The sequence below is a fragment of the Equus asinus genome, chromosome 20 (genome assembly GCF_041296235.1).
Source record: "Equus asinus isolate D_3611 breed Donkey chromosome 20, EquAss-T2T_v2, whole genome shotgun sequence".
Taxonomy (NCBI): domain Eukaryota; kingdom Metazoa; phylum Chordata; class Mammalia; order Perissodactyla; family Equidae; genus Equus; species Equus asinus.
This window is the reverse complement of record NC_091809.1, coordinates 101,875,948-101,900,384: the sequence shown is the minus strand read 5'-3', so window position 1 is coordinate 101,900,384 and position 24,437 is coordinate 101,875,948. Positions and strand designations below refer to the sequence as shown.

The 24,437-nt window shown below is 47.0% G+C and overlaps 1 protein-coding gene across 7 annotated transcripts; it reads left to right on the top strand.

Moving 5' to 3' along the window:
• Nucleotides 1-3,455: 3,455 nt before the first annotated feature.
• E2F8 (E2F transcription factor 8) lies at nucleotides 3,456-19,370 on the top strand. 7 transcript variants are annotated; one of them, XM_014863251.3, is made up of 14 exons: nucleotides 3,456-3,592; nucleotides 4,774-4,900; nucleotides 6,706-6,984; nucleotides 7,352-7,508; nucleotides 9,153-9,467; nucleotides 9,690-9,851; nucleotides 11,534-11,671; nucleotides 12,061-12,111; nucleotides 12,650-12,853; nucleotides 13,410-13,497; nucleotides 13,754-14,285; nucleotides 17,613-17,745; nucleotides 17,863-18,257; nucleotides 18,621-19,370. In XM_014863251.3, the coding sequence occupies exons 2-14, from the start codon at nucleotides 4,886-4,888 to the stop codon at nucleotides 18,801-18,803; spliced, it is 2,652 nt and encodes an 883-aa protein (XP_014718737.2). In that variant the 5' UTR covers nucleotides 3,456-3,592; nucleotides 4,774-4,885; the 3' UTR covers nucleotides 18,804-19,370. The 7 variants fall into 7 exon arrangements, with proteins under 7 accessions (XP_014718737.2, XP_070347438.1, XP_014718735.2 ...); XM_014863249.3 differs by lacking the exon at nucleotides 3,456-3,592 and adding an exon at nucleotides 4,012-4,444; XM_070491335.1 differs by lacking the exon at nucleotides 3,456-3,592 and adding an exon at nucleotides 4,070-4,646.
• Nucleotides 19,371-24,437: the final 5,067 nt, after the last annotated feature.

Here is a 24,437-nt window from a genome sequence, read left to right as displayed (position 1 = left end):
ACGTCACACAGCCCGGCTACCACTGTCGCAGTCTCTGACCCAGTCGAGCTCCACATCAGCACAAGCCAGCTCCGGGCTCTCCCACCTCCTGTGTCCCTTGTCATATCCGCCCTCTTTAAACCCTGCCCACATTGGAGCGAGCACGATTCATTTTCAGGCGGAGTAGCCAACTTTAAAGGACCGGGGAGAGCTGAGAGCTGATTGTGAACGAACAGCTGCCCTCCAACCCAGCACAGGGAGATTTGTGCCATTTAAAGCTCTAGACAGCTGTTTTGTGGTGGCTGTGCCTACACGTGCTGCAGAAATAGTACAATCCCGCATTGCCCCACCGGGTCAGGAAGTAGAGCTGGTGAGAGACACACGCGGGAGATGGGGGCGGTGAGAGAGCAAGAGGAAAAGGTCTAGGAGCCCACCAGCCACAGCAACGCCTTCCTTAGCCCCTGGGCCTGCCCCCGTCAGTGGGGGAAGGGCCTGCGCTTTCCACGCCCGCTGTGGGAGGCTCTGGGGATGATGAAAAGGACGAGATTCGGAAATCCTGAATGTTACCTTTGATGTATACCTCAGACGGTGCCCGTCTTTCCCCTGCCTCCCATATCTTTTTTCATGGCTTAGTGCTGAACCTGTTCGCCAACATCTCGCCCTCCAAGTTGTGTAAGTCATAAGGGGGGCAGCATAGAGCCGAAAAACTGGTCTAACTCCAGAGACAGAGATCACACAGCACAGTGAGCAAAAGACCAGAAACAAACACACGAATATTCCCTTGGATTATGTAACCAATCACTAGAAACCATGTTTGATGGGAAAATAGAAAAAGATTTCAAACGAGTCCCCTCATCCTTCCTTCTTGGCTGTGCAGTAAACACGAGTTTTCCATACTCTCATACCTTCCCTTTACACTTCTGCTGAATTTCAAATGGACACTAGGCTGTGTTGAGTAGGATCACTTCAGCTGGCTTCCTTTTTTCATTACTTTACACGAAAGGGTTGTTAAGACTTCAAAACTACACCATTTCACTGCTAATAGCGCCACTTTCCATCATAGTCAGTGAGTCGGATTATAATTTCACATGCTTCAATAAAATAGGACAATTGGCATTAAAATAAGAATTACACATCCCACTTTTTCTAGGTTTTGTTCTGGTGGGGGAGGGGTTAGAAGGTTAAGGGCTGGTCTAAGGTGTCACCAACTCCGTTTCACAGGAACTTTCAAAGGCAGTGGGATGGGATGTATGAACTGGGAGCGGGTACACCTAGATTATAATCCCGACTCTATCGCTAACTTGGCCATCACTTAAACCTTTCTGTGCCTCAGTTTTCTTCTCTGTAAAGTGGGGCACAACTATCCTATGAAGGGAGTAAAGACGGGCACCAGCACAGTGCAGAACATGCTTTCAGCGGAAAGCCCTCACGAGGAAACAGACTCAGCTTCAAGTCCCAGCCCCACCGCCCACCCTGAGACCTGGGGTTTGTTACTTAAAAATGCTCTGCTCCACCTTCTGGTTAACACCTGCGCTGACTATTAAACGAGATGCCATCTGTGCAGTGTCACCCGAGGTGGCTGCTCCTTGCATTATTTGCCTTACAGGTACCTGGCACTCAGACACCTGGGGCATGAATGGCTTTGTAGAACACAGATGTGAACGCATGTCACCGCAGAGTGAACACGGTGGCATCGGACTGGCTGCTTCTGGAAAGAGTCCCTTTAAAGAGGACTCCTGAGCTGCAAAAACTCAAGGTAGGTTGGGCAGAGCTGAATAGGCAGCACTCCTACAAACGCGGGGCGGGGGCGGGGACGGGGGCCGGTGGTGGCAACAAACTATGAAACAGATAGTGGCTAAAGCAGAGCACCAACTGCCCACCCTATGTTGATGCATTTATAACCACACCTTGCTCCAGAAAAGGTGTCCCAGGGCTCAGTAAGAACCAGCTGCTCAGTGCTGTCGGGGGCGGGAGGTGGGGCCCTCCCCGGTGACCCTCGCTTTGTATTTTATCTCTGAGAGCTACGGGTGGCGGCGCCGCGCAGAAGGCCGGCTTTCAGGTCGAAGCGCTTTCTTGGGCAACACTTGCCCGAAGCGGGGCAGGGCCAGCGTCCCGGCTGGCAGCGAGGGGTATACTGGGACACCATGGCGCTAACCGTTCGGGGCCACTACTCTATGTGCGTTCTGCTGGGGGCGGGGGGCGGGGTGGGGGGGGGGGAAGAGCTACTGCTCGCCACCCGGACCCCCGGGCGCTACAGCCTGTCGCTGCCGCACGGCGGTTCTGGCTTCAGTATCTCAGCATCCCCGCCCTGACATCGCATGCGGGAGTCTAAGAATGTCCCGCGCTGCAAGTCAGCACTGCGTGATTCATTGACACATAAGTACTAGACGGGACCGGGGGATCGCGGCCCTGGGCCCTGCTGGAGGTTTAGAGACGCGAGATTACAAAACAGGGGGAACAGCTCAGACCAAACAGTCGAGAGATGGGCGCCCCAGTCTAGGCGCGGTTGGGCAATACATGCGGTCCCGCAAGCCCAGCACAGGTCCTCAGAAAAGGAGAAATGCTCTAAGGCAGAGAAGCGCGGAGCAAGCCAACGCGGGCACCAACGATCAGCCCCGGCCTCGGTTTCCCCGTCTGCAAAACGAGGGGGCTGGACTAGAACGCCTCCCAATCCTACTATTAAATTAGAATTCTACAATATTCCATGCTAAAGCTGCCGAGGCTCGGAAACCGGAAAAAGAGGGGAAAGCGAGGGAAGACCACAGGGAGGGGATAGGGAGGAGCGGGTGGGAGACCAGGAGAGAGAAGACGGGCGGACGCCCGAAACAGGCTTGGCGAGTTTTCAACCTTACGCCTGCTGCTCCCACTCCTGAGTTCTCACGTCTCGGCCAAGACCCCGCGCCCATCGAGTTTGGGCACCAGTTGGCCAAGATTCTGCCTCCACACACCGATTTCTAGAAGCCCTGGAGCAGACGGTGGGCCGCACAGTAATGCAGGCCACGGATGGAAGGGGAAAGCGTCCCGGCTGGGGTTCGAAGGGCAGGTGAGTGGATCTGGGGCCGGCCAAGGGAAAAGACGGCCCCAGGCTGGGGATCGCAGGGCGCCGGCGTCCAGCCTGCGCGTCCCGGGCGAACCAAACTTCATTCCCCAACTTTGAGGAGGGGAGGGGGTGTTTGCAAAAAAAAAAAAAAGGAAAAGAAAATTGCTGAACTTTCCCCCAACTCTGCCGTGGGGGCGGGACCGGAGGGCGGCGCCTGAACCCTGATTCGCCGACGGCTCCGGTCCGGTGGCTCGGATTGGTGCGCGGGTTCCGGGGCCGGGAAGAGCGGGCGTGGGGGAGGGGAGCGGCCCTCCCAGCCCGCGGGATCGGCTCGCGCCGGGAGCGGGTTAATTTCAAATCGGGGGCTTGACTGCTCCTGGACGGCCACGCTCCCTCTGCCCGCCCGCCGGCCCGCCAGTCCCGGTCCAGGCGCTCCCCTCCGGCACCCACCTCGGCGCGGCATAGGGACCGACTGACGGCCCGACACGCGGGCTCCCGGGCCTGAGCGGGGAAGGGGTGCCGAGGAGTCCCCGCTCAGCTCCCGCAGGCTCCAACCGTGAGGTGGACTGACAGGTCAGCGGGACGCAAGGGGATGCGGTGCCTGGCCGGCTCGGCACCGGGAGAAGGCTCGGGAGGGCGGCGGCGGCGGCGGCCGTTTCCCGCCTCTCGCTCCGCCGGGGGCCGTGGAGGGAGGAGCTGAGCTCCCGCGCAGAAGGGAGGGGGCGAGCGAGGGGGTGGGGCGGGGATGTCGTGGTTCCGGGCGCGGCTTTGCCCGCGCTCAAGCCCCGCGCAGCTAAGGGGCGGCGCCGGCCACGGTCCGGCTTTCCGCGCCAAATTTTTAAATCGAAGGCGGACGGTCTGGACCCGCCCCTGGCGCCGCCAACCAATCGTAGGCCCGCGGCCTGCTCTCTGATTGGTCGAGGCTCGTTGCCCTGGAAACCGCGAGGATGCTGTCCGGAACTGCCTGGCAGGCGGCGCGCGCACTCGGCCCGGGGGGAGGGGCAGTTGGCCGGGCTAAGGGGGAAGAGCGCCCGGCGCGGAGCTGGCGGCGGCAGGGCGGCGGTACCTGTTTGCCTTACAAGGGAAATGCAGCCTTCCTGGAGGGGTCCGACATCGTGGCATGAACTGACCACCCGAACAGCCAATACATAGCGCTTTGCATCTTTAAGGAAGTCTTCAAAGAAAGAAAACTTAATCATAAGGCGCTCTTTAAATGTCCAGATTACCTTTGAAGCTTAAGGACTGAAGTTGGAAGTTTCCTATCAAGCTATTTCCCAAAACTTTACTGCTGAGCCTATGCACGTGTGTGTCAGGGGAGAAATTCAGGCATCCAGATGCAGACTTTTATCCAGATACTTGGGGTGGTGTCTGCCCGGCCGGAACCTGGGCTCAGGCGCATAGTCCCGAGCCCTGATCTGTGAACAGGTGGGTGCTCGTGCCTTGCTACAGTCCCTTCGGTGGGGTCCGCAGAATGGCCTGCCCTCTCTCAAGGTGGAAGAGGGCTGTCACTGGAAATTCTGTGGTTTGCTTGAAGTCTCATGACGGCGGATCGGTTTCCTGGAGGAATTTACTGGCCTTTGATAGAGTTCTCTGCCCAGCGGGGCTATCTCTGGTCAGGGAATAAAACGTACGTTTAGTTTGTCAGTATTTGTTAGTCTTTGTTTCAGTAGCCTGTGGTGTCCCTCTAGGAATTTTCAATAGCTCTCCTGCTTTTATTTTTCTTTAACTTTTTCCATTTCCTTTTTTCTTTAAAGATATTAAACTTTTTAATAGAATTGATTGGACTACTTGAACCATCCGAATATTGGGAAGAACTCCAGATTTTTCATTTTTAAAGAAACTCTAAATGTATGAGAAATTTACAGAATGGAGGACGAAAAGGTACCTTTTTAACTTCAGTATTCATCCTTGCAGTGATAAATGCAATATCATCCTGATTTAACCCCATAAGTTTCAATATCTGTTATCTTTTTAATGCTGCTTCTGTTTTTAGGGAGCCTCTGTAAAAACCCAGAAGGAAGGGAAATTTAATTTTTGAAGAGGGGCAGAGTTGCCCAGAGTTAAAGTAACCTTTCTAGTTTTTAATGATTTGGTGGAAGTCTCAAAGAGATAAGCAGAGAGAAAAGGTGTTTTTAAGAATACTACTAATTAGTTGCATTACAATATTTCTGAGAATTCTTGAACAGCAGGAATTCAGAAAGAGCGTTTGATGTGATTTGAGATTGGATTTCTTTTTAAGATAATTTTCTACAAAATCACCAGCTTCTTTAACTATGGGGGGCACAAACACTGTTTGCGAGATAAATATTTTGTAAAATTACAGAAGAATTGACAGTAGGAGTATCTTGATTAGTGTCCAACTACTGATAGGTTAAAAAAAATGATACATGCAAATTTCCTATAAGTTTTAGATATTAGTCAAATAGGAAAATTGCTGTTGTTTCTGATAGTCTGAGGCAAAGGACAGCACCTTTTAGAATAGTCCCATTTTTGGCTCAGTACTCTCAGATGCACATGCCCAGGAGGGTCCCCATTGGCTCCATCACACTGACTTCCATGTAAGGGCACCGTAGCTGGACTGAGGAAGTTTGGGTTCAAGTCCTGTGCGACCTCATCTTAGCCTGGGTATCCTCTTCTGCAGATAGGGCTACAGGATTTGGTGAAAATACAAATGGAAAAGCACTTGCTAAATCCTAAGGAGTCATAGACATATAAAATAGTCCCATTAATCTTTGTTCCTAAAATCACTGAGGAATTAGTGAGTCTCTCTATTCTTTCACTTATTGCCATTCCAAGCATTTTCTTTAAAATAGATACAGATAGGAAGAAGGAAGTCCCCAGTGTCTAAAAGTAGAAGAAACATAATCTGTGTGAGTCTTATTTACGAATTGCTCATTTACCCTCTTCTGTCTCGGTGGCAGCCCCGCCTCTTTCGGGAACTAGCTTCGTCATCTTGGGTAACAAATTTTGCTTCTCTGGGCTCCGTTTTCTCCATCTGTAAAGCGAAGGGCTTAGATATTCAAGGCATAGACTTTTCTGGTCAGAAATCCTGCTTTTCGGCACTCTGGATTTTCTCCCTGCTGGACTTTGCCAACAAGTCTGACCTTATGCTAGCCCTCACCCTTGTCTCCTTGGCTCTCTGACTCTCCCATGTCAGTGCTGGTTTATTGAGCACCACTGCATGCACCCATTGTGCTAGCTGGATACACAGACGGATGGGACATGGTTTCTGCTATGGAGTTACTTATTGCAGCGTCATGAATAAAAGTCGCTCCTAGGAGATAGGGATCACTGAAAATTGTCAGACCTGTTAGGGGAAGCTGAGTGACAGCATTTGGGAACTCTCTATACTCTCTTTGCAACTCTTCTCCAATCTAAAATTATTTCAAAATAAAATGTTAAAAATTATCTCTTAAAGATTTTTTTTTAAATTCTTAGAACAGAGCATGAAAAAATTTATGTCTGTGCTTTGCTGCAAAATTAAAAATGGGCAGTTTAGCTATTCGAATGGACAATAAGTGCCAAGTGCTCATGAGAATACAGTTACTAATTTAAACAACTCCACAACCTGATGAGGCATTTTTTTCCTTAGCAATATTCTATTTATTGTCCAATTTCTAGAGTCGAAAGCTATCTGAGAAATCCTGTTTTACAATGGATTTAATGATTTACTTGTTTTAAACCAGGAAAATCTCTTTTTTGAGCCACATAAAAGGGGACTGATGAAAACACCTCTGAAAGCATCCACGGCGGTGAATTTACCGTTGCCGGAGAGCCAGCCGGACTTCGGCCCTTTAACCACGCCCACCAAACCCAAGGAAATCGCCCAGGGAGAACCCTGGACGCCAACAGCCAACCTGAAAATGCTCATCAGTGCCGCGAGCCCTGAGATCCGCAGCAGAGACGAGAAAAGGGGGTTGTTTGACAACAGAAATGAATTACCTGAGGCCAAAGATTCTTTACACGTAGGTTCGCAGAGGAGCCGGTGGAGATTGGGGTTGCGGGGCGGCTGGAAGCTTTTGGGGAAGTGCCGGCAATATAAATCATCGCCACCCACAGACTTACCAGCCTCCTTCAGAGCACCGGAAAGGTTTGGACCCCGTCAAACATAGCCCTGAGAACTCTGAACCTTTGGCTCGTTTTCAGTTCAGGCTTCCCTTTCAGATCTTCCAAGCAGTTTATACTGGCTCCCCACCTTCCCCCCCGCCCCCAAATTTTGCAGCTATTAATGCAAAGCACGTGTATATGTATCAGTTATCGACTGCAGGTGCCCTGAATAAATCTGTCAAACTTTATTTCAGAATAAGCCATTATTTACCGCTTCCTTTGTAGGAACACTTATCTGGAGACGAATATGAGAAATCCCAACCGAGTCGAAAGGAGAAAAGTTTAGGATTGTTGTGTCTTAAGTTCTTAGAGCGCTATCCGAAGTATCCCAACCTTGCTCTGAATAATGACATTTGTCTCGACGAAGTGGCCGGGGACCTTAGTAAGTATGCACAGAGCTCCCCAAAACCGTTGCTAATTAAAGGAACTTTATAGACACTCCTTCAGACCCACACTCGTCTGGCCAGTGTTTGTAATGACACAAATAAGGCCACAGGGAAGTTATAACTCTCTAAAGCCCCGTTAATTTAAGAATAAAGGCATATAGTTTCCAATTCCAGTGAGTCTTAGAAGCAAAACGTCACCATGGAGATTGTTTCTGACTGCGTTTCAAAAGCTCTGAAGCTTTAAAGCAAGGCAACATTGTTTGATGACTTGTTTCATAAACAGCTACAACTGCAGCTCATCTTGTTTCTCATTGAAGAGCCAGGCTGCAGAATAGTTTCGACCCGTTTATGGTGAAAATCACCTTCTGTGCGTGGGAGCAGAGCGCAGACGCTCCCTGCAGCTCAGCGCTGTTCTGAGGACCAGTGTTTGCTGAGTGTTTTGTTTGGCAAAAGTTACTACGTCCTCTTGCCCCCTTTTACTCCTAACATCATAGACTCAAATCTAGTTATAGCTAAAAAAGGGATCTGTAGCAAATTGGGGGTACCTTCAGGGTCATGAAAATATCATAATCTGAAACGATGAGATATGCAGGCTGTTTTAATATATAACCACCAGGCGTGAAGAAAGTTTTGCCTTTCTAATACTTGTTTATAAACATCAACTTTGTTTTACATTTTAAGAACATGCCATTTAGATTCATTTATTCACATACACTGCATTGTAGCCATGTGGGATGTACCCTTTAGTTGAGCAGGTATCTATTGATCACCTACTGGGTGCCAGGAAATGTAGCAGCTTGGGATAGCATCCTGAACAAAAAGAACCAAATCGCTGCTCTCAGGGAACCTGCATTCTAGTGGGGGCAATCGATAATATGCAGACGGTGTTGATAATGTATGTTGGAAGGTAACACGTGCTGTGGAAAAAGATGTAGACCAGGGCGCAGGGGGGTCAGGAGTGCTGGGGGCGTGCTTTCCAATTTTAAATTAAGTGGTCAGGTCCGGCCTCAGTGACTCGGTGACAAGGACTTGAAAGAATCGAGGCAGAGGGCTGTGAGCACGCGGGAGAGGGATTCCAGACAGAAGGGACAGCCCAGGACAAAGGCCTTCAGGCAAGGGCATATCTGGCAGGGTCCAGGAACAGCAAGAAATCTCAGCACCTTGTCCCTATCATATGACAGCTGTGTGTGTGTGTGTGTGTGTGTGTGTGTGTGTGTATGTGTGTGTTGGGGACTAATATAAGAAACAGTTGTAAAGTGTGGGATTTAAAGTATTAAAGACTTGGCCTTGCCACTTACTGGCTCTGTGCCTCAGGATGAGCTCCTCAGCCGGCCTGAGTCTGTATTTCCCCATCATTAAAGTGTGGATAATAATACCTACTTCACAAGTTAAGGGTCAACATTTCCAAAAGCTGTATGACACATAGTAGGCCCTCCATAAATGTCCCCTTTCTGATTCATATTAACCTTGTTTGTCCCCTTTGAGAGCAGGGACTTGTCCTTCTCATCTTCACACTCTTTTGTCGAGCGTAAAGAAAGCTATAGCACCCAGCATATATAGCATAATAAAACAGTTATTCTGTTCTGCACGTATGACAAAACCTGATCCTGTTGTAACGTACAATCGCTCGTTCTTTGTAGAGGTGGAGCGTCGACGCATTTACGACATCGTGAACGTCCTAGAGAGTTTACACATGGTGAGCCGCCTTGCCAAAAACAGGTACACTTGGCACGGGCGACATAATCTCAACCAAACCCTGCAGGCTTTGAAGAGCACCGCGGAGAAGAACAGGTACGCCAAGCAGATTATGATGATCAAAAAGAAAGAATACGAACAAGAGTTTGACTTTACTAAGGGTTGCAGTATAGAGGATCATATCATCAAAGACGACACTGGCCAAAATGGACAACCAGACGTGTGTTTTGTCGAACTCCCCGGAATGGAATTTCGGGCAGGTGAGAGATGGCCTTGAAAAGCACGGGCTGCCTGGCCCTCCTCGTGGGTCTAAAGAAAAGGGTCCTCAGGGAACGCTGCTCTAAAGCTACAGCTGCCTGTCACGTTAAAACGCTGCAGTTGTCAACCGTATGATCACTTTGTGGTATTTTTAGCCTTGTTACTTTAGAAGTCGCATGTCCCTTCATGAATTTTAATTCTCTAATCCTCATCCTTCTCCAAAGCTTCTGTAAACAGCCGCAAAGAGAAGTCTTTAAGAGTGATGAGCCAGAAATTCGTGATGCTGTTTTTGGTGTCAACGCCTCAGATAGTAAGCCTAGAAATTGCTGCCAAGATTTTAATTGGGGAGGACCATGTGGAAGATTTGGATAAAAGCAAGTTTAAAAGTAAGTGTCATGACTGCCATGGACTTTTGGACCTATGCGCAAAGAAGAAAATCAGTTACAAACTGATTTCCAAGTCCATTCGCTATATAAACAGATCATCTCTAATTATGCTTTTGTCTTCACTGCTCCCCCAGAAGCCATGATAGTACTGCTTTTGCTGACTTATAGAACTCAAAGATATGTATATAACTTCTCCTATTTGTCTGACACTTTGGCTTAGAAACAGTTCCTCAAAAGTTACCTCATTTGATGCTGTAACATTGCCCACATTTTACGCGGATCGACCCGGGTGCCTGAAGGCTAAATGAGCAGTAATTGGAAAGTGGGCCTGGAACCCAGGTCTCCGCTCTTTCCACTGACTCTCAGATGTAATGGTATAAACAACTTCTAAAATTATGCCCAGAAGCGACCTGCAGCACAGTTGGTTTGCCATTCTGAAAGAGCGGTTTTAGCCAGACTGCCTGCTCTAAGTTGGAAGGGACCATTGACTGGGTTCCTAACGCAGACTCTGCCCCTGCCTCCGTAACAGACTCTGCAGGAACCCCCACAAAGAGGAATAGAGAAAGGGTGTGGACGGAAGTGCTCAGCAGATGGGGAGGGGCCTGCTGCACGCCCATCTCTCCTGAGAGCGTTAACAAACCTCCCAGTAGGGCCAGAGGCCAGCCTGAACACGGGTCACTTGAGGGACCTGGCTGTGTGGTGAGGAAGAACCACCCCCAGCAACAGCAGAGGCTGTGAGGAACGTCTGGGAGCTGCCACACAGACTCCTCCCCATGCCTGTGAAGCTGTACAAGTCCCATGAAAGTATATTCAGACATCCCCACATTGAAAGTGTCTCTATAAAGACAAAATTAAGGAGACAGTAAGGGCAATAATGCTGTAATTGGCTCCGGAGATCTGCAACTTCAGAACACACGTCCTGATGCTACTGGTGGGCTGCCTACTTTTTCAGAGTCACCAGGGTTCGGCTCTCTGTTTCGCTGGTTACTCAGAGCCTTAGAAGCTATTCCAGGAACTGCATATGTGTAATTTGCTACATGCCCAGGTAATTCAGAAACTTCTGGCATGAGGTTTCTGTGAAGAAGGGGCTTGATGTGTTATTTTGTACTATCAAGCTGGAAGTAAAGGCAGACTTTTTGTAACAAAACTTTTTAAGATATGTAAGACTTGAAGAATTAACAAATTGATGCATTGCATATTACACAAGAACAATATAAAAATTTATAAATTTTGATGGATCCTGGATTTTCCATGCTTATGTTATTAAGTAACCTTATTGTTATAAACTATCACAAGCAGGGAAGCGATGCTTTATTCCTTTCATTCATACAATTCTTCTGAATCCCCATTAGAAGATGCCCAGCAATGGTGACTTTTTACTTAAAAATCTGTGACGTGGTTCTCTACTGGGTGATCTCATTAAGTCATTTTTCTTTTTTCAACATGTGCTTTTGTCCTTTCAAAATTCAGGACCAGCAGTAACTGAGTCTTTTCAATATTTAAAACTATTTTTTGTCTTAATGAAAGCAGTATCACTGGAATAGCTGAAGAAGAGCCACGTTTCTCTGTCTGACATTGATGGTTAGGATAGCTTCTTCAATATGCATGAAGTCCTTTTGAAGTGAAGTCCTCTGATCTTTCATTATTCCATTAAGCGGTGTATATGCTTTCTTTCTCCCCAGCGAAAATTAGGAGGTTGTATGATATAGCTAATGTTCTGAGCAGCCTGAAGCTTATTAAGAAAGTTCATGTGACGGAGGAAAGAGGCCGAAAACCAGCTTTTAAGTGGATAGGCCCAGAAATCAGCCCCAATCCCAGTGGTATGTACTTGTTGCCTTTCGTTCTTTGCTTCACTATTTGGAATTAATGCACATTTGGCGATACTCTCCATTCCCTTTCCTGCCCACCCTCCCACCGTGGCGCCTTTGTGAGGTGGTTGTGATTTGGGATATGACCTCAGAGGGAGGTCCTTTGGCACAGGGATTCACAGTGCAGACTCTAGGGCCCGACTGGCTGGGTTCCTGTCCCAGGCCCACAGTCTACCAGCTGAGAGACCTTGAGTCAATTGGTTAATGTCTCTGAGATGGGGGTGCATTTCTTAAGAAGTGCCTACCTGGTGGACTTGAGAGTGTCTTAGTGTGTTCAAAGTGCTGTAACAGAACACCATAGACTAGGCAGCTTATAAACATCAGACATTTCTTTCTCATAGATCTGGAGGTGGAGAAGTCCATGATCAAGGTGCCAGCAGATTCCGTGTCTGGTGAGGGCCCATTTTCTAGACAGCCATCTTTTTGTTGTAACCTCACATGGTGGAAGGGGACTAGGGAGCTCCGTGGGGTCTCTTTTATACGAACACTAATCCCGTTCATAAGGGCTCGGCCCTTATGACCTAAGCACTTCTGTAAGACCCCACCTCCTGAGATATCACTTTGGGCATTAGGTTGCAACATATGAATTTTGGGGGAGACACAAACATTCAGTCCGTAGCAGTGAGAGTCACCATATTTCATCAGATTAAGGCTCCACTGATTTTAAGATGCATGATTTTTTGTATATCAGAAAGAAAAACCACTTAGAATTACACTATGGCACACCACTGGTTATCAGAGACAGTAGTTTCAGAGATGTTAAGGTGTGAAATACTACCTCACAATTCATTCAATATGATAAACAAGGTTTTGTATGTAAAGCCCTTAAAACAGTGTCAGGCACTTAGTCGGTCCTCTGTAACTGTGACCACTTCCATTCCTAAAACCATCTTAGAACTACACTTAACACACTGCCCCTTTCTACTGCAGGCTGCAGCCCAGTCATTACTTTCACCTCCTCTGATCTGGAAGTGAGGCGGTCCTCGAAAGAGAACTGTGCCAAAAACCTCTTTTCCACCTGTGGGAAACCAAACTTTACCCGACACCAATCTCTTATCAAACTGGTAAAGAGCATAGAAAGTGATCGGAGAAAGATAAACTCTGCTCCCAGCAGCCCTGTCAAGACCAACAAAGGTATGTTTTCAATCATATCAGGGGTCTACTCAGAAGAATTCCTCTTTTTTTGAGGAAGGTTAGCCCTGAGCTAACTGCCACCAATCCTCTTTTTGCTGAGGAAGACTGGCCCTGAGCTAACATCCACGCCCATCTTCCTCTACTTTTTTTTTTTTCATATGTGGGATGCCTACCACAGCATGGCTTTGCCAAGCGGTGCCATGTCCACACCCGGGATCCGAACCGGTGAACCCAGGGCCACCAAGAAGCAGAATGTGCGAACTTAACCGCTGTGCCACTGAGCCGGCCCCAAGAATTCCTTTTTATCCGACTTTTTCCACTTACTTGATCCCTACGGGACTTGTTAGAGAATTGTTTCAATATCCATATCCCCAAACCTCTTGAAGCCTAACTTACACATGAATTAAAGGATAAGAAGTAATTTGTGGGGTTTGTCATTTAATAGCTGTGTGATTTTGAGGGGTGGTGCATGGTTTCTGTTCTTTTGACTTAGTGATGTTTCATCTGTATGATTCATTTTTGCTTTAACCACCCCCCCCCTCTTCTTTTTTACCAGCTGAGAGTTCTCAGAATTCTGCACCCTTCCAAAGTAAAATGGCTGACCTCGCAGCTATTTGCAAAATGCAGTTAGAAGAGCAATCAAGGTGGGTTGTAATGCTCCTTAGTGGCAGGGCGCATTCCTCTGACCTTGCCTCGTTAGGCTTGCTGACTTTATGTAAGAACAGGCACTAGCCTTGGAAACCAGTGAGATAATCTTTCTATAACTCATATGCAATCATTACAGAAACTACCTGCTAGTTTCATAAAAGCGTGGCTTCAATTTGGGGAAATCTCAAGTGCTAGAACAATTTTAGAGAAAATGTGTTTCCGTGGTATCATGTTTTAAATCTTGTCTTTTAGTGAACCTAGAAACAAAGTGAAAGTACAACTGGCAAGATCTGGGCCTTGCAAACCAGTGGCCCCTCTGGACACCCCAGTGAATGCTGAGCTGGAACTGACGGCATCATCCCTCACCCAGTCCCTGGGGGTGGTCCCCCTGCTCCCCAGCCCACTGTCATCGGCGGTGCCCGTGATCCTACCTCAGGCCCCTTCGGGCCCACCCTATGCCATCTACTTGCAGCCTGCCCATGCCCAAAGCATGACGCCACCCCAGGGTCTAAGCCCGACAGTCTGCTCCACTCCCTCCTCTAAAGCTACAAGATCAAAAGACCCTGCAGATGCCACCACCGAGAAGGCAGCCAAGGATACCGCAAAGCCCAGTGCCTCCACCAGACCTGGAAGCTTGCTGCCAGTGCCAGAGAGACAAGGTACAAAGAACCGAGACAGGGAGGCTGCTAGAGAAAGAGGCTCCAAGAGGGCAAGCGTGTTCGAGGACAGTGCTTCCAAAAAGAAATTTAAAGAAGACCTAAAAGGACTTGAAAACGTCTCTGCGGTAAGTACAGCCTTAAACTGTGCACAGCTTTGGAAAGTCCCCAATTGATTAGAGGAGAATTTGGTGGCTTGTGACATTTAGCAGAGCAAAGAGCAGCCTCTCAGGAAATGAGGAACTGTTCCTTAGTATCCACAGTCCAAACAAGGCCCCAGACAACTAATCCCCTGGCTGCGATGGTGGCGGGGACATTTTTAACCTTTGGAGGAAGGGATTATTTGCTTCTTTAAAAGCACTGTGGGTGGTTGTCCGTAAGTCCATTTCTCTGTCACATGCTGGAATGCAAACACCTGTCGTGAAAGTCTGAAATAATTTACAAGCAGACATAACCCCAAACGAACGGATGGATGCATAGGGTTCCTGTAACTCCTGCTTTCTGAGTCATTACCTAATGTTTGTTTGATGTCATGTAACTGGCATCTGTTGCCTCGAAGATAAATTGCTTCCCGTGTTTTTACTTTCTAACCTAAGATTTAAACCAAACTTTCTATTTTGTGTAAATAGAAAAATCGAACTGACCTTGGCAAATTGTAGGTATATTTGATGCATTGGTTTCTAAGGATTTTGATGTTCTAGATAATTTGTTTCCTGGGTGGAGTTTAGTTCAGGAAGAAATTAGCATCTACCGGATGCCACCCACCTACTGGACATCAGAAGCATTAGGCGTGTTTACATACATGATCTCATTTTCCTCCCTTAGGACAGTTAACGTAGGAACGGCGTTATTACCAAATAAATACCACTAACTGTGGAAGCAGAAGTTAATCTCTCATTTTGTCCCCGCTGTGCAGTTATGTTACTTCTCTACATCTTGCTTTCCACATCCATAGAGAATTTGTTCCACAGTTTTTCCAGATCCTCCACTGGGTATAAAGCACCATGCTCTGGATCAAATCAAACCTGGCACCTGCCCTTGGTGCCAGTTGCTTTTGAGGACCTGCCCCGGGGCCATGTTACAGCTTTTGTGAGGTTATTACATGACCATCTACATAAAGGGGTTTTTGATCCTTTTAAGGCACCGAATAAGCTGAAGGGTATTATCTGTAACTATTATTAAGGAGGCTTTAGAGTTTGTCAAATATTCCCTGAGGATGGCCTCATGGTAACCGTTCAAAACATCTATTATCTAAGCATAGTATCGTTTGGCATTTAATATACATGCTGGGGGAAAATCACAAGGCTCGAGCTTGATTCGATATTCTGGGAGGTCCTTAATCTCTGGGCGAAGGGGTATGATTTGATAATGGTCTCCTGTTGCTCGCTCAGCTGTTCAGGGTTAGGGTTTCCAGCGGATAGGTTTTCCACGTCCCCTTGCTTCTTTTTTCATCTCTACAACTTCATTTTGACGATTTCTTTTTAGCACTGACCGAGCAGAACCAAGAAAGTAAGAGAGCATGTGTTAACTCATTCAACAAACATTTACTAAGAATCTACACTTCTCGGGGTGGAGAGAAGACAGTACACAAATAAACACAAAGGTATCAGGTACTGAATGATAAGACCTATAGTGAAAACAAAACAGGATGCTGTGATAGGCAGAGGGAGGAAGAGGCCACTGTCGGCCAGATGAGATGACATGCGAGTCAAAATATGTCAGATTCCTTCATCTTGTTAATTTAATAGTTCTGATTTTTAGATAGAAGGAATTGGCATTATAGGTTGAAAGATTTTGTGATGAATGTAGTTTGTAGGAAATTGAAAAATAATTATGAGTACTACAGATTTTACTGAAGATTTTAAAGAGTTTAACCAGCAGCCAGAAAAGCTTTTACCACAAGAGTATGATTAAAAACAGCAAAGAGCAGCTGTTTGTAAAATGCCTGAATTCACCCCTTAAAAATTCTCTATTCCTGCAGCTTTCAAGGAACCTACTGGTAAAGGCATTGAACAGTACCAAGCGTCTAAAAAACAAAATTAAAAGTTTGTGGTACATTGTGGATTCTGAATTCACTGGTTCCCAAGGAAAAGATGGTGCCTATTAACAGCTAGATCAAAGTGTAGACGGTTGTTTCGACAATGACGAGAAGAAAGATCTGGAGGAAGATAAGAGGAGGGGCCCCTGGTTTACAAGAGTTGCTTTTAGCTTTTTTCAGTCCTGCCCGTGTAAGGCTGAGGCCGACTTCCCAGGCAGCACAGCCACCCCTGCAGGCTGTCTCTGTTTGGTGAAGTACAGCAATCCCGCAGCCACGGGGGACACACACTACCGAACGTTCTGGCCATTTCTGTTTGGAATATACCTTTATTGCCTAAAACTGTTCTCTGTGACGGTTGGGTCTCTAACGTGAGTTAATTAATTCTCTTTTTTATCTGCAGTTTTTGAACTCTGGTGCCCTGCCCTTTCATTTGTATATTATAAGAGTGTTCTCTTTGGTATCATTAGAACCTAAAGTACTAGAAAAAAATCTTTAGTTGTCTAATTCCTTTGTTCTAAATCGAGGGTCAGCAAACATTTTCTGTGAAGAACTGGATTATTTTTGCCTTTGCGGGCCATATGGGCTCTCTTCAACTCTGCCATTGTACAAAGATTAAAAAGCAGCTAGAGGCTACATACGTGAATGGGCGTGGCTGTGTTCCGGTACAATTTTGTTTACAGAAACAGCCCGGAGGTGGATTTTGGCCCATGGTTTGGCAACCCCCTTCTCTAAATCAACATTTGTTAAAATGTTTTCCTTGAATACCAACACGACTAAAAATTTAGTTACCAAGTAGCTTGGGAAATGCGACATGCTGATGCCCCCCTGGCGATTTACAATGCATACCCTCGTGAAAGTCCCTCAGAAATTCCCCAGTAAAGACACCATTTTCCTTGGTTTAATTCTGCATTTCCCAAACACGTTTGACCGTGATTCAAGTAGAGCCTCTTTGCATCCATGGAACTAGGGTCCCTCAGGATACTTTTTTGGGAAACACCGTTCTACATAATTCAAGAACAGTCAGATAAAGACAGGACAGTGCCATTGTGGTGTCCAGCTGCATTGAACCTGGTCCTGACAGCACCCCGTCATAGCGAGAAGTCTGAGAGTAGGAGTTAGGATGGCAGTGTCGGGGGCGGGGGGCTTGCTGGTGAGTCCTACCCCTAAGCAGATCAGTGCCAGCTTTAGGACGCTTCCTAAGACCATGCATGGCATTTCAGACACACATGGTTGGTGTTATTCAGGAGAAGTGTTGGAATGGGAGGGAGGGGTAAGGCCCACCCATGGCCCATCCCGTTGGGGGCTTTGGTCTAATGGGACAAACCACCACCAGGGGATATTAGTCCCGGCCGAGGCACACGATCACCTTTCTTTCTGTATTTGTGTGTAAAATAAGCCCTTCCTCCTTGTTTTCTAGACCTTGTTCCCATCAGGATACCTAATCCCTCTCGCCCAGTGCCCATCCCTCGGGGCAGAGTCCATTTTGTCTAGTACGGAAAACTCAGGTACAGTTTCCCCAAGCCACAGGATCTACAGCTCCCCAATCGCAGGTGAGTGCGTGGAAAACAACCCTTCCAACGTGGGTCACTCTCGAGTTCACTTCAGCCTTTCGAGCTTCTCGGACAAATGCCTGTGCTTGTAAGATATTTTGCCGCTTTTCTTTCCAGGTGTTATTCCAGTGACATCATCCGAACTCACTGGTGTTAATTTTCCCTCTTTCCCTGTGACATCTTTCAAGCTAATGGTCTCGCCAACTCCCGTGGCAGCTGTCCCTGTTGGGAGCAGCCCGGCTCTCACTTCGAGCCACGCCATTCCCGTCCAGAACCCAAGCTCAGCCATTGTCAACTTAACCCTGCAGCACTTGGGACTCATCCCCCCCGGTGTGCAGGTGTCCGCCAGCCCCGGGCCTGGGACCGTTCCCGTGTCTCCAAGAATAGAGGCTGTTAGTGTCGCCCCAGACAGCACGGGCACTCAGCAAGGACGGGCCACCCGGTACGACTCGCCAGTGCCAGGCCACAACCAACCGAATGGACAATCAGTTGCTGTGACAGGGGCACAACAGGTGAGAGTGTTTCCGTTCAATTCATGTTTTTCCTTAGGTCATCAAGTCCAAGTATCACTCTCAGGGGAGCTTACTTCCGCTTTTCTACTTGGGAAGGGATGGAAGAGTGAGGAGGTTGAAGGCTTGCCGTCTTCCCAAACCCAGGAAGAGGGCCCAAGGAGTCCTTATTGTCGGGTCATCGTGGGTTTTTTTTCTCGCCTTAACAAAAATAATTGAGAATGTAAAACTCACCCAGGCTTGCCTAGCCGATTTCAAGGTGTGCGAGGCTCCCGCCGTGTGCCTGGTCCAATCTTCTAAGACTGCCGGGGCATGCCTATCTATGTGGGTTTGACTTCTTTCTTCCATTCTTTTCTTTCCACTCAGCCTGTTCCTGTGACACCCAAAGGGTCACAATTAGTGGTGGAAAGTTTCTTCCGAACCCCAGGTGGACCAACAAAGCCGACAGGCTCAGCCTGCACGGATTCCGATGGTGCTAGTAAAACCTCTGTTGGAACACTCTTTGTCCCTCAGCGAAAACTGGAAGTCTCAACGGAGGATGCCCATTAATGGACAGACTGGGCTTCGTTCACTTTTCTAAAGCGTTGTTTAATGGAGAAGATTTGGAGAACACGTTCTCTGAAAATACTGTAGATACGTTGGGAGTTTACTTAATTTCAAACCAAACACTTATTTTCGTACTTATATATATATACACGCATATATATATATATATTTGTATTAAGCTAAGTTCAGCCATCAGTCCTGCAAAATAAAAGTAAAATGTTGGACTAAGGTATAGTAACTTCTGGGAGGAAAGTATTCATTATTTCAACTGTGCCTGTGCTATTATGCAAAGTAACTGTGTTAAAGTTTACATCTCCTTGAGTGAATATGTGACATGCCTAACGCAGCATTGTCTTAAACTTTGCACAAAGAAGATGCTGTGACGTACAATGTTATATTTTTAAGTGAGAAGGCAATAGCTATATTTTTTGTAATTTCTTTAATCTGTTGTTGTTACAATATGTCTTTTTGTAAAGTTGGCAACGATCCTCAATCAGGTCTATGGAAAAATTATTTATAAAATGTATTTTTAATCATAAGTTGTTCAAATTAAAACTTTTCTAAAATGTATTTCGCATTTTCATTTGGCCAGTCAAGGCACTGTTGGGAGAAAATGAAAATTTATCTAACCTCAGGGGCAAATTCTTGGTAAGAAGTCCTGAGTTCCCTCAGATATGCAAAGTTTATAAGCTGTTCCCACATTCTTGTCCCCTTTTCATCCTCTGTATGGCTCCACTTTCAGAAGCAAAATGGCTTTGGAGAGGCTGCTGCTGGGCCAAGGACACACAACTGAGTCTCATGTGCTCTCCCTGGGTGCCCCTGGGTGATTAGGAGTGGAAGGCGGGAGGTGGGTGCTCCCTCCCCTCCCCGGCACGGCCAGCATCGACCCCAGGCCTCCTGCTGTCCGCAGAGGAGGGCCCGCAGCCACAGTCCTCGTCCCACACTTCTGAGTGGCCCAGCTCCGGGGATGGGACAGCAGCAGGGGGCATTCCAGTTTCCTCCACACTCGGAACTGCCACACAACCCCCCTGAGCTCCAAGAGTAGGAACGAGCTACAATGTGTTCAGTGTGCGTCTCCTGGCCCCCTTGTTGTGGGATGAATTGCAACTTGAGAATTGACATGTGCCCTCACTGGTCAGGGTCGTATGGGATCCTCGTAATGTCTATTTCCTACATGTCTGCTATGCGCCAGGCACCGTGCTGTGCCTGTTAAAGGCATTCTCTCTGCGAGCCAGAACTAGGAGGTCACTGAGGCTCACAGAGATTAGAGTAATAAATCCAGAGTCAACTGCTCCGGTGTGCAGGGCCTCAACCCACGCCTACTGGCCCTCTTTATCCATTACCCATGTGCCTCCAGATGCAGGCCTGGCAGCTCTAGTAGGAACCAAGCACATTGTTTCAGGGTAATCTGAGCATTTGTAAGGTCGTCGCTTTTGTGTTTTCTTTGCACAACCAAGTACAGCTAAGAGAGGGCAGATTTTCACGTTGACCTGGAGACCCCCTCTTCCTCCACACCAGTGGAGAACCAGTATAAGCTATTGCTTCCCGCGTACCTCTGCCTTTGCTCTTATCCCACTTGGAGGACGCATGAGTGGTTCCTGGTGTAGGAAAAGGCTCCTGCCTTTAAAGTGCTTATAATAGTACAGTTGAGGAAGGCAGTATGTGCACATGAATAAATGAAGAAAGCATTTCCATTCAATAAAGAGAAGGTAAGTTGCCAAATGGTAAGTGTAGACAGAAGATATAGACCAATAGATTGAAGTGGACTCTGACAACTGTGAGAAACACCAACCCAGACAGAGTCACAGTAGCTCTGAGGAGATGAAGCTCTATATCCCTTCCCAGCCCCTGTAGCTGAGCTCGAGAGACCGGAGGCCAAGGTTTTGTTCTGGCCCCCTCATCAGTTCTCCACATGAAGCCGCTCTCCAGGGCTGAGGTTTGGGGAAGCCAGATGCACAGAAAGAGTGAGGTCTGTTAGATTTCGAGACAGCTCTGGGGACTGTCCCACTCATTTCTGCCCCTCTGACAGATTCGTAAGGTTGTCCCCTAACCCCCACCTCCTGGTGTTCGCGCCCTTGTGTGATCCCCTCCACTTGAGTGTGGGTGGGACCTATGACTTCCTTCTAACCAATAGGATACAGTACAGGTGATGGGCAGCAGGGGTGATCATGTATACATGATTATGTGCTTACGTTACATAAAATGATAGTACTCATCTCGCTGGGGTCTCTCTCCCTTGCTGGCTTTGAATCCAAGTGGCTATATTGAGGAACCCAACACAGCAAGGAACTGTGGGCAGCCGCTTGGAGCTGAAGGCGGCCCGCAGCCAACAACCAACAAGAAACTGAGATCCTCAGTCCTACCTATAGCTACGAGGAACTGAATTCTGCCAACAACCTGAGGGAGCTGGCAAGCGGATCTTTCCCCATTCAGGCCTCAGATGAGAGACCACAGCCCTAATTGACACCTTGATTGCAGCCTTATGAGACCCTAAGCAGAGAACCCAGCTAAGCCATTTCTGGACTCCTGACCCATAGCAACTGTGAGATAATAAATTTGTTTTGTTGTAAGGTGCTGATATGTGGAAATACTGTTATGCGATGATAGATAACTAATACAACCATTGCCATACAGCAATAGATAGCTAATGACCCACTAGCACTCATAAACGTCTTCTCCCAGTTTGTCTTATTGTTCATTGGTTTTATAGGCATTCATAGAAGCAATCATCACAGGGCTGCAGTAACCCCAAAGGCTTTCATGAGAAGCACTGTCCACTCAGTTTTAAAGCTGGAAGCAGCTTTAAAGATGCAAGCAGTAGCTCAGTCATAGACAAAGCTGTCTGCACAGCGTGCAATTTCTTTTCCCGAACTGCCTGCTAATTTCCTAAGGAATTACTGCATGGAGCCCAGCGGACTGTAACTGGGGGCCCCACCCATACCTAGCAAGAGTGGGCTTGTCATCCAGACTAGGCCAACCTCCCTGGAATGTGATGTCCCGTTTCATCCTAGCGGTGGCCTTCTCACTATTCTGTTCCCGATGCAAGACTGTAGCTGGGGTTCCTGTTTCCCAACCTTTGGAAAGGCAATGGCCCCCGCCCATGTGCAAGCCTGAGTTTTAGCCATCCGCTGATTCTGTGGGCCTTTGCTATCCTTCCAGTAAGTTTCCTTTGCTTAAAGTTGTCAATCACTCTGTGCCTGGTAACCAAAGGGCTCTTACCAAGTCACAGAGGGAAACCAGAGGCGAGGTTTCCCAACTCCCAGACCAGCTATTTCTCTGTTCCCTGCGCCGGTGAAATCCAGCCAAACAAAGAGTGACTAGAAAAGGCCTTAAGGAATGCTTATCTCACCAGAAAATGCAAGCAACTCACCTATATTCAAGTGACTGCAAACTGCCATTCAAAATACCTGAAAACGAAATAATTGAAGGAAGAGATGAAAGGAACCCAGGAAATTAGAGCAACAGAATTTGACGCAAAAAAAAATTTTTAAACCTGGCTTTGAAACAAGTTCCCTCAGCTTTGTCCTTTTCAAGTGATTAGGGTTCTTGCAGATAAAGGATAAAGAGATTTTCAGAACTTAAGCAGATAAGCCGTCTGAGCAATCCTCTTAATTATAGAGAAGAGTGCGGGTTGACTGCAGATTATTTACAGTATTTATCACTGACTGGTAGTTTTCAAATCTTGAGGGCCTCAAATATAAGATAAGCTGGAAGGAAAAGTGTTATTATTCTAGGTTGAAAAAAAGTATCAAACTTTGAATCAACTTTTAAAGAAGTGGCTTACATCTCAATGTCCTATTTGAGTGCCTTCAGGTCAATTACTTGCTCGATCAAATCAGTAAATAAATGAGGACTTCTCATGATTGTCAACATTTTGTAGAAAAATATAGGTGGGGAATATGTTATCAGTGTCCTCCAACAGTCAAGTAGTTAACTGCACTTTTGAAAGGCTTCAAGAGAATTTTCCATATCCCATGAGTTAGGCACCGAGTCTGATTTGCCCCGTGTATACTGAATTCTATTTTAAAAGAATTTATTCAGTTTTTACCATATGCTTAGCACGGGTTGTTTAAAACAATGCTTATTATCCTGCTTTGGACAAGAAAAGATCCCGTGTGTGCGAATCTTCTAGAAGTTTATCCTTAGCGAAAACAATTTTATTTCAGTTACTATTGATTAAAACATTTCTAAAATGGTAGTACCACTCCCAAGATTCGTAAATAGAATATTTTGACTATAATTAACTCCTTCTTCATGTTTTAGAAACTCATAAGCACTATTGTTTTGTGAAATTCAAATTCAACAACCAAAGAGTTTAGGCCACTTATGATACAGTGATGCCCTCAGAGGCCATTGAATGTGTAGGTCTATATTTTCCTAAAATGAGTGGTTCCAGAATACTATGCTTTCCAAGTTCTGTTTCTGTGGTTCTCTGTCTCCAACTTTGATATCAGCTTTGACTTGCCTCTTCTTTCTACCCTCGTGATTAATCTCCTCTAACAGGAAAACTGAAGGCTTCCAGGGGAACTGACGTCCACCCCACTCCTTTTATAAACCATTCCAAGTCAATAGACTTCTAACTCCTGAATTCTCTCCTGTGGGGTAAAAGCCATGAGCTTCACCGCAGGTGTTTCCCTTGCCAGTCACTGGTCTTTCTCACTGCCCACACAAATCCAAACTTGTTGACGCAGGAATCTGTATAGAATGCTGAATTCCATCATGGTGGAATGCCAGGAATGCCGAATATAAATTGTATACCTATACTCATTATCGAAATCCACTCTGAGACAATAACGGCATTTCTACACGGAGATATTCTGAGAAACAGGACATGTCCTAGACGTATTAGGGAAAGGGTGGAACTAGAGGAAAAAAAGAATAATTTTTATTGAGCATCTACTGTTACACCTACTTCCAAACCATACTGTTGGTTGCTTACTATTGGCCCCATTTTACGAATGAGGAAGCTAATTTCAGGAAGCATAAGAATCACGTCCCAACCACACAGCAAGTGTGCACTCCCAGCACCTGCGTGCAGATCTGCCCGGCGACAAAGCCTGCACTAATTCCAGACCACCACGCTCCGGAGCTCCATCATGACACTACAGCCGTCACACGTGCTCAGACTGTGGGGAAATAGGCTGATTCCAGATTGTTCCTGACAAATGAGAACAGAGCTTCAGGAGCTTTGCTCCCAAGGCGTGACAGCTGTTTCTATTTCAGGCTCTCTACCTGTAATGATTTGTACTGGATCACGTTGCCTAAGCCAGAACAATGTTTCTCAAGACTCCTCCATGTTATGATTGTGCTTTTGAGTTGGCCAAAAGAGGACTGCCCGGCTCCTCAGGTGGACTGGTGGGCAACTGCCCTGACCCTCTGACTCCCCGTCGCTTCCCCAGTTCCTCCCACAACTGTGCAAGGTCTAAAGCCTTTACTTCATAACTCATCGTGGTTCTGTTTCCCTGATTAGACCCTGATTCTACGGTACACTGTGACAATTTTAAGAGGAAATGGGGTGAGAGAAGTTCTAGTGGCGGCCAGGGGCTGTCTACTTCCCAGGGCCCAGAGAATAGGATGTGCCAGCAAGCTGGCGCTTTACCAGCTGTGGGTCATTTTGGTTGCCACTGTTTTCATAGC

Bases quoted from the DNA above. Each gene is read 5' to 3' on its own strand.
- E2F8 (XM_014863251.3), top strand. The intron at 9,468-9,689 runs GTGAGAGATGGC...CCTTCTCCAAAG, and splicing joins CGGAATGGAATTTCGGGCAG to CTTCTGTAAACAGCCGCAAA. The intron at 17,746-17,862 runs GTGAGTGCGTGG...TTTTCTTTCCAG, and splicing joins CTACAGCTCCCCAATCGCAG to GTGTTATTCCAGTGACATCA.